This window comes from Aricia agestis, chromosome 8, assembly GCF_905147365.1.
Source record: "Aricia agestis chromosome 8, ilAriAges1.1, whole genome shotgun sequence".
Taxonomy (NCBI): Eukaryota; Metazoa; Arthropoda; class Insecta; order Lepidoptera; family Lycaenidae; genus Aricia; species Aricia agestis.
Window position 1 is genome coordinate 4,832,163 of NC_056413.1, and position 10,338 is coordinate 4,842,500.

The 10,338-nt window shown below is 35.9% G+C and overlaps 1 protein-coding gene across 1 annotated transcript in view; it reads right to left on the reverse strand.

The window, feature by feature from the left end:
* Positions 1-3,709: 3,709 nt before the first annotated feature.
* Positions 3,710-10,338, reverse strand: part of LOC121729791 (exonuclease 3'-5' domain-containing protein 2-like) — a 23,590-nt gene continuing 16,961 nt past the window's right edge. The window contains exons 8-9 of the mRNA XM_042118416.1: positions 5,023-5,184; positions 3,710-3,942 (exon numbers count right to left, since the gene is read on the reverse strand). Of these exons, the coding sequence (XP_041974350.1) occupies positions 3,774-3,942; positions 5,023-5,184 (331 nt within the window). The 3' untranslated portion in view covers positions 3,710-3,773. The remainder of the gene's footprint in view (positions 3,943-5,022; positions 5,185-10,338) is intronic.

Here is a 10,338-nt window from a genome sequence, read left to right on the forward strand (position 1 = left end):
CAAGAAGAAAACGGAAGGACTTGCTATATTGAAGTGATTGAAAGCAATGATATTCTATGTTACTATTTTAGAAACTCATTGATTGAAAGTGTATTAATGCAAAGACTCAGAAACATGAAGAATGTTTGCAGTGTTTTAGTAAATTTATATACTCCGATTTTCTTCCAGAGTATTAATGTTGTAAAAAATAAATAAAAACAAGATTTTTAAAAACATTACATTTATTTTTTTCAAGTATAAAGTATTGCTTGTATTTTTGTTACTGATTAAAGCAGCAATATGTTTGCACTTGCCGCTCTGGTTATAAACGCAGCTGCATTTTACTCCAGCAACAACTCGATCATTATTATCTATCTGTAAGAATGAATAAAAATGTTTAGACTTGCTTTATCTAAATGCTTATTTTTTTTACGTCCGTGAATGCTTAGTTACGTTTTTGGTTGGTTCATTACTTACGTTTGATGTCACCGATGTTCAACGAATTATATTGGCTCGTATTAAATAACATTGCCATTAGTTCTTAGCTCTTCTACATCTCTTACATATCCTGCTAACACCAATTTATTTCCTTTTAGCATAGATTGGGCCTTGAAACTTATTTAGTGTTTTATACTTTCAAAACCAGTTTTTTATGATTATATTCATTTTCCACAAGTAGTTTTTAACTAAAGCTAACCCAAATACCATTAATTATGTTCTAAATATATTTTATTTGCTATAATATTTACAAAATAAACAAACTATTGTTGTTTATTTTTTGACACATGCCCCTAAAACTTCGTTTGAAATAAGTATATCACTACTGACCTGCACGTTCCGAAACAATAATCAATTTTTTCTTTAAGTATCGTCAGGTCAGTCAGGTCTAAAGTCTAGTCAAAATCTAAGTATAAAGTCAATACAGTCAAGAAGTCAAGTCGGTCAATTCAGTAAAGTGGTAGACTTTGATACTACATTGACTTTTAAAGAGATATTATGGCGTGGATATGGCTTTAAAAATTTTTATGCTCCAACTTTTGAAAAAAAAATCTCTAGCTCTCATACTAATTATCTTTAATCTCTATTCCGCTAGGTATAGTCTGTCAAGAAAGTCATGATGGCTGCAAAATTTTTAAATAAAATAAAAAATATGAGAACCTTATATTATTCGAGATAAAAATGTGTAAGTGACAATATTTAGCCCCAATTTCACCAACAACTGTTAAAGTTAACGCTCGAATTAGTACCACGTTACCTCTTTCATTTTTCTTATGAATCAAGAATTTTATGAAAAAAAAATCAAGCTGTTAACACTAACATACGTTGGTGAAATTGCTAATTAATTAAATTGGGGCTTAAAATGTAATATGTAATAACTAATTAGCGTTCTCTGTGAAAATACGAAGAAAAAATACACTTTATTGGCGTGAAATACGTTTAGAAAATTTTCCCGCCTGTCATGACTTTCTTGACGGACTATATAATATTAACTTTATGCTCTCATACTAATATGAAGCAGTTTTCATTTTAGTACCTAACCAAAGAGAATGTCATATACTTGTACCTAACTAGATCATAGATGGCGTATGGGTAGACAACTATCGGTGATACCCATGCTGCATGCATCACTGATTGCCACAAAATAGGGGAAAAGAAAAAATTTTGAAAAACACGCAATAATATTTCAATGAATAGGTAGGGTAATAGAGTTAGTATAACTATGTTTTAGTTAAAACAGCTCATGTAAGAAATAACACTATTATTTATCGTCATTCGTACACCAAATGCCACAGGAGTTTCAAATTTTGATTTTGACAATATTATCTTGCCTGCAATAGGCATGTTGACTATTTTTTTTTCTTATCGGTAATTGAAAGACACTTAAAAAATAGAAACATCGTTGAAAGAATGACTCTGATAGCTTAAAAATTCATCAAGATATGACAATTCAAATATCTCATAAAAAAGACCTGCCCGAAACGCTCCATACAAAGTGCTACGAAAGTATGACGTCAGTCTTTCGTAGTTTGTACGCATCGGGAGACAACTTTGTCCGACAGGTATATTAAGTATTGCGTTTATGAAAGTGGTTTCATAACAAAAGTTGCTTTTAATTGCATAAGTTATCGAATTGTATTAAGAATTTTAATTGAAAAAAAAATCGACCTCAATATCCACCTTTAGGAGCATAACAAAAAAAAAGACAAATGCTATCAAGCTGAAATTTTGGGAACACTTATTTTTTTACTGTGATTTCTTTATTTTATTAACAAAATTCGCTAATCTTTGACCTTGTGATCATCCCTATAATTGTGCACGATAACGAATATTCAATTACTAATAATATTCTAACCAATATTAGAATAGAATAGAATATTTTTATTGCAAGAATGTAGTGTTACATAGGTCTTAAGTCTTAACATTAATTAATATATTATTGTTCTTATACATTCTGTTATACAAATGGCGTGCAAATGTACATCGAAAATATCAGCTACTGAACTATAATAAGTAATAACAAAATACGATAGGATTCAATTAAGTAGTTATTATTTTAACAAAATTAGTGTAACAATGTCAAGGTAATGTCAGAAAGTTAATTAATTAAATATAATTTAGTAATATATTGCATTATTTATTTATTGCACAACGAAAACCCCCCCCTCTTCTAACATGTAGTGATTATTATTAAATTATGAATATAATTGAGTACTTTTTGGTCAATACACTAGTTGTACACCTAGTCAAGTGCCTACCTGTTAGACCCAGATGATCTGGGTCTAACAGGTAGGTAGGTAGGGATCTGGGCCATTATATTCTATGAGAGGCCGGCCCGGCTATGTTTTAGATTGCCCGGAAAACAAGCAATCTAGAACATATCGAACACGATTTTATACTTCGCGGTGTCACCTTTGTCGCGCAATTATTTTACCGACCGACCAAAATTCAAATAAAATGTCACTTTATGAAATAGGCAATAGGTTTCATTTTCTACCGACATTTGTCTAGCGAGTTAGCGACCCATGCTGCCGCTGCTTTTCAATGGCGTAGAGCAAAATGACACCTAAAGCTTATGTCTTAAAGTGGCGTTTTATTTGAATTTTTATAGGTCGGTAAAATAATTGCGCGACAAAAAGTCGTAGTGAGCGCCAGCTCTAAATAAGTAATAACATTATTAATTATTTAGAGCTGGCCCCTTTACAGGAAATGCTGACCTGTCACGCCAAGTGAACCTTTATGTTTCTTACGGCAGTTTTTTTATATTTAGTTCAACTCCTATTTCAAATGAACGTGATATTTTAAGAACTTATTCTCTTGTCAATTTAAAATAAATGAATGCTTGTTTTCTTCATAGCACTTGGCGTAAAGGACCAAAATTATAAGTATTTAATGTTCCTTGCCATGTTTAAATGTTTCAGGGTTCCTCAAGCAATGTGATTTCTGTAACCGTCTTTGTAAATGTACAATAAGTTTTCAAACATATTTTTAAAGTTTCATATAATTCCCACCATATTGTGGAAGGCAACGACTATTGACTTTTCTTTGTTGGGAAGGCGATTGGGTACTCGTGCTATGTAATTGATTTCCTCTTTTTATTGTAGTGGAAGTTCGCACTGCGCACAGGTTAGCTATATTTAATAAAATATCGAAAAGATAACAGAAAATATATTATACACAATATGTATAAATTACAATGTTAAAGCACAAATCAATAGGCGTGATAGTTTTTCCGTAAAGTGTACCACAAAATTGCTCAGGTTGTGGGATATACTAGGGCTCTTCGTTCGCCCTGATTAGCTCTCCTCGTTATGTTTGACGGGCCAGAGTTCTGGCATGTACTGGGGCTGCATGGAGGCGAGGAATTCTTCCAGCCAGAGCTCCTTCAGCGCTAGGATGCCGGAGTACTGCAGGAAGTAGGTCACCACCTTGTGACCGTGCGACTCGTAGTCTGTGTTCTCGTAGCTGAAATTGTGAGGTATCTATATCTGACTACGTGAAGGTTAGCACTTTCGAGTGGTGTACAGTTCGACAAGGCTTTATTTGAACGTGGCGAGAAAATGAACTAAATGCTTTTATCATACAAAAACGTCATTTTTGACATGTAACTTGACAGTTCTCCTTTACCAGCAGCGCTCCCGTCAATGTCACCCACATTCATTTAGAACCTTGTCGAACTGTATGGGAGTCATTAGAATTTGTTTCTTACCTACGTCATGCTTTGTATCAAATATCAATGTCACTAGTCACTACATAGCGCGCGAGTTGAACGCAGAGCTCAGGAAAGCGGAAGTGCTGTGACCTAATTAGAATAAATAATGTCGATATGTCGATACATTTCAAATACGCTTTTAGTTTAACATTATAGTTTTCGAAAAAAAAAAAAAGAAAGTAATTATTAGTTATTACATTTTTTATTAATTCAAAATCAAATAAAAATAGTTTTTTTTAACAGAACTAGATGGACTCGTTTCAGTCATTATTATAAACATCAATTACACGCGGCTGTATCTTGAATATTATTTGTAGTGCAGTGATACCTCTGTAGTATCCATCCTTACAATTGTTGAAACTCTTTTATACAATTTATGTGGCCGGCTGGCAGCTATGCGTAAAACGGCAGCGTTGCCTCGACGCAACGCCCGTGTGGACAGGCTCAGTCGCTATTTATACTATTTGTATACTGATTAATGATTATAAACGCGTGACTACTGATTTAAAAAGTGTTTCTGCCTGTTTTCTATTGTTCAGTAACTAAAACATGTACGCGCAATTAGCTAATTTCAGCACTATGACGTTTTTTTTAATGAAGGGCAACACATCAATTATTAATTATACAATGTACCATCGAGGAAGTTGATTCCTATGCAATTGTCAGACCAAAGTTATTTGGTCGAATATGTCAATTCAATGTTAATAGTGATCTGTCAGCTGGTTTTGACGTAACGCAACCAAACTACTTAGGTCCCCGATTTGCATAGGAATCAACTTCTCTGATAGTACATATATTATGAATATTATAATAATTAATAAGGATATACTCACATGACCTGCACGTTAGCAGCTTCCTGCAGCAGCTCTGTAGTGATGGTGTCGTGGTCGGGGTAGTGCTGCAGCACCACCGCCTCCAGCTCGGCGCGACGCCGCTCGGGTAACGCGTGCTTCACCGAGTGGTAGAGTAGCGCACGGGCCGCTGAACGAATCTTTCTGTAAATAGATTTTTTAAACTATTGTATAGCTTTTATCGCAGGCTTTGAGCGCAGCGATCTAATCAAGAAATTCCGTAACGAAAAAATCTAACAAACCCCCCACTACGACAGGCACGGCGGTGCGCCGATGCCAGACTTCGGCACAGAGTTAATGTGCGTACGACTAGTCGTATGCGAATTCATATAATTGCATAAGTTCTCCGAGTCACGAATGCCATAGCCCATATTATGATTTTTTTATTAAGGAACATTTGCAGCGTAATTCGCTTCAATCGTAGCCTAATCCTAAAACAGTTAATATACCTATATAATCCTAAAACCATTGAGGTACTATAGACTGGAGAGAGCCTTATTATATCGGTGTATAAGCGTCAATATAGTGTAATATTATGTCCTACTTACTAGGACATTAACAAAGGAGTCGGTCTGAATATTTCATGTAATAAAAGTGTCAATAAAGGTTTTTAGTGAACATTTAATACTAGATATTGTTGAGTTTTGTGGTTCCGCTAAATAATAAACCATATTAATAATGGTCAAAGAATGCCTCAAACACGTGGATTTAACATTAAATATGTAAGTTTCGAACAACGTTTTTTGGGCTTTTCAATCGGTATTTTTGTAAGCTAAAAAGATAATTTATAAGTTTATTAATCTCTTATTCGTGCTATAATGCATTAGTGCTAAAAATAAGGCATTAGTGCTAAAAATGTCACATCAATTAATAATTTGGCTTAGCATAGCTTTTTACGTGTGTTTACGGATTCTCATCACTTGAACTATAGTTAATCGATATCATGAACTAATTTACTTTCTTTCCTGTATCATAATGTGCTTCGAAATAATCGACAAATAGAAATATTCAAGAAAATAAACGCACACTACTTGTATGAAAATAAGCACAAAATGGCCACGCTATGACGGGCTAAGACTACATCTATACTATAATACTTTATCTATGGCTAAAACCATTGAGGTACTATAGACCTTTATCTATGCCTAAAACAGTTAATATATATTAATTTTATAAACTTTAAAGTAAAATGTTAAAATTTCATGTAAAATATTGTGCTTTTCATTTAACTATAGGCTACTATGGTGTTTTTATACCCGGGTCACAAAATCTTTTGGCTATAGTTTGTATGCGCGAAAAAATCGCTCCGGATTTCGTGTATTCCTCTAATGCCCGGGCCGCACCTGTGTAAGTACTTCGTGCTTAAAACGATACCCTTGGACGATCTGCGTGTATCGTCTAATGGTATCATTTCATAGCACGAAGCTTCGTACGATAGACCGGATAGACGCATGTGCGGCCGCAGCATAATAAGTAAGTTATAGTCGATTTTTGCGCATTCGGGCAAAAAAAAACAATGATTAGTACACACAGGTTTGAAGGTGGTTTTTACACCCATTGTAGTCATAGTGCACTATGACTACAACGGGTGTAAAAAAACATACGACAAATTTTAATAACCCACTACAGTGGGGTATTAAAATTTGTCGAACCTTAACGTAAGTTCTATGCACAGACCAATAAAAACAGTAGAAATGGTAAGTGGACGGGGCACGCACGCGTGTCAGTGTACAACGGTACATATACCCAAATAGCAATTTTTACAATTTTTGTCTGTCTCTATGTCGGTCTGTTTTTGCTGGGTAATCTCTGAAATGGCTAGACCGATTTTGGCGGGACTTTTATTGGAATAGTTGATATAATAAGGACTTAATTTAGGCTACTTTTTAACCGACTTCCAAAAAGGAGGAGGTTATACGTTTGGCTGTATGTATCATTTTTTTTGTACGTTCAACGATAACTCAGCCGTTTGTGATCCGATTTTCAAAAATTATTTTTGTGTTGGATTTAACTCGAATTTGGTACCATGTTCACAAAAGTGGTGATCTGATGATGGGATCCTGGAGGAATCGGGGGGACTCCTTGAAATTTGTATGGAAACATATAGTGATTTCAATTTTTTCTGAAGCATTCGAGGTAAATGCTACCAAAAAGTAAGATTTCGCACCAGGTTATACCCTGGATCCGAAGGTACCCAACAGAACTTTTGAATCCTTATAGGTACAGGTTCGGGGATTTCAGTGTTGTTTAAACAACTGAAAGCATAAGCCGACACATCAATTAATTTGATCATCATCATCAAAATCATAATTATGCCATGGGTCATCACATTATGACCCAAAGCTATTGAAGGAAATTTCTGTAAGCCAACCCTACACGTAGGAAATGGATCGTTGGCCCAGGACGCAAAAGACAAAGCCGATGTTTTGGGCAAGCTCTTTGCGTCAAACTCGACCCTGGATGACGGGGGGCAGAAACCGCCGACCATACCGCGATTTACGAGCATCGGATATTCGGTTTCATCAGCGCTCAGTGCGAAAAGCCCTCCGTTCCCTTGATATCCAAAAGTCGAGTGGGCCTGACGGAATCCCGCCTATTGTGTTGAAAAAGTGTGCTCCAGAGTTGGCTCCGGTCTTGACGCGTCTTTTTCGGCTCTCTTATTCCACTGGCATCGTCCCGGCTTCCTGAAAGACAGAATTTTAAAAGAATAATTTTTCTCTCACTTTTTTGGTAAAAAGTGGAACCCGTGCGAGTTTCTTACGCCGGTTCTTCTCGCCGGGGTAGTTCCCGAACCGGTGGTAGGCATCAGGTAGACATTCTGAAAAAATTTGATTCAAATTTACTCAGAAATAAAACATTTTTTTATTTTATCAATAGCCAGCTTCTTCGGTACTTGGACGGCCAGGGATTACTAAGAGACAAACAATACGAGTTCCGTAAGGGTCGCTCGGCTGGTGATCTCTTGGCGTACCTGACTCATCGTTGGGCTCAGGCAATTGAGTCGAAGGGAGAGGCATTGGCTGTTAGTTTGGACATTGCGAAGGCCTTTGATCGGGTTTGGTATAAAGCGCTGCTATCAAAAAAAATCCGTCGCGAGCCGAACTTCCGTCGAGCCGAGTCGAGCGTAAAGTTCGGCAGCGATTCGGCAGTAATGTTTTTCAAAACCGAAAATAGCAAATCCAACCTTAACTCCAAAGCGTTAAAGCACACATTACATCTGAGAATTTTAAAATTACGCGGCGGATTTCTCAGATTCAGAAATTCCGATTTCCGCATTCCATCGCATTCCATCCGTATTTTGAATGCGTTTGAAACGCGGCGGAATTTACCACACGGCCGCGGCGCGGCACCACACCGGAATGGCAGCGGCGAGGCGAGCACTTTCAGTGTCATATTATGATTTTAAACTTTATCTTCATTATTAAGAGGATTCCACACCGCCATTTTTCCCATACAAACGCTGTCCCCTGTTTCCTCCCTGGATAATGCTAGTAGAGTTATAATTTTTTTCCTGAATATCTACGGCCACTAATACAATGTCCCTATGTTTTCCTTTTTTTCATAATTTAATTATTAAATAAGATATGAACGTTCAAAAACCCAAAAAAATGGCCAGATTTTCCACTGTGTTCAAACGTCCAGAAAACAGATTTGGATAGATTATACAAAAAAAGCAAAACATAGGAACACAGCTCAAGCCTTTTTTAATCTTTAATGAAAAAAGTACTTAAATCGGTTAAGTTTTGGAGAAGGAATCAGGGGACAACGAATCGTTGATTTTCTGGATTTTCTGCAGTTGTCTCTATCGCGTTCTGCGGTATAGGCTTGAGGTAAGGGAGACAGCTATAGATATTACACGTACTTTTTTTTCATTTCTCTAGCTGCTGTGGTATCCTCTTAATCGCTTGAGAAATCGCAGCCGCCGGCGGCCGCCAGCGGCCACGGGCGGCCGTAGAGTTCTGTGTTCTGTGGTATAGTACGCGATATGATGCGATGATTTACTAGGTAACTAAAAAGAGTGAAATTATTATTTTTAACAAAAAATTAAAACCGACTTCCAAGGTAAAAACAATAATAACATCCTTATAATATGAACTAAAAAGTGTTAAATAATTTTTCCTATCTAATAGTGCCTTTTTCCGAATTCGGCTAAAACTCTATTATTTCTGTACTCAATCTTCATGATTTTGAAGTCGGTACCAGATAGCTCTTCTTCAGTCTGCCAGAATATTTGAAACTTTTGGAACTGGCAGTTGGCACTAGGGGTCGCAAACCGGGATACCGAATTTCAAAAATACCGGGATACCGGGCCAAATTTAGGTCTAAGTAATACCGGTATTCATTTTACAAAAACCGGTATATTCGGTATTTTCGGTTTTGGTAAAATAAATAAAATAACAAAATAATGCTGTATAAAAATGCGCCATTTGATTCATATTACGCTCTTTTTAGTTACAGGTAACCATAATTATTAAATAATTACTTAATACTTAAGTGGATTTCAAAAATATTCACATTTGGTATCTTTTATCAGCCACACTTTATACTACAACGTCTCTAAATGGCGAAAAGTTCACGTGTCTATTATAGGCTCAAGAGTTATGTTCTTGTACAGTAACTTCTGATTCAGGAAACAACTCATGAACTCATAAAGTTGAAATTATATATTTCAATTTTGCATATTATGCAACGCCAAAATTCTCAAATACCTTATTTTAAAGACTCAGAAGTTCTATTCAGTGACTTTGGATCCAGAAGCGCCTTAGCTTTATTTAATTCAACTTCTAATTTTTAATTCAAGCTTCTTAAAACAACATCATTGTCACAGCATACTTAAAAAATTAGGAGTTCTTTCGATACCTCGCGGTATTTTAAATAAAACGCGGTAAATTCTCGTTTCACAATGTTAGGCCGCGTACTCCTCCGAAACGACTTTACTGATTTTAACCAAATTTTATATGCATATTCAGTGGGTCTGAGAATCGGCTACTGGGTACTTATTATATTGATAAGTGCATTTGTTGCATCAATAATACTAAATTATTACAACTCGAGACTGACGGCGACCATTGTTTGTGGGACGGGATAGCGATTAGCGATGGACGTTGTCATGGTGACATACTTATTTAGTCACTTCAATTTAATAATATGGGTGAAATACTTGATTTATATTATGGCAAAGCAACGTTTGCCGGGACAGCTAGTATTAGTATAGATTTCACTTCTGTCTCTCCAAAGCTCAACTACACTTACTAATTAATACTCTTATTTAACACGTGTACCTTGGCTAACAAAGAA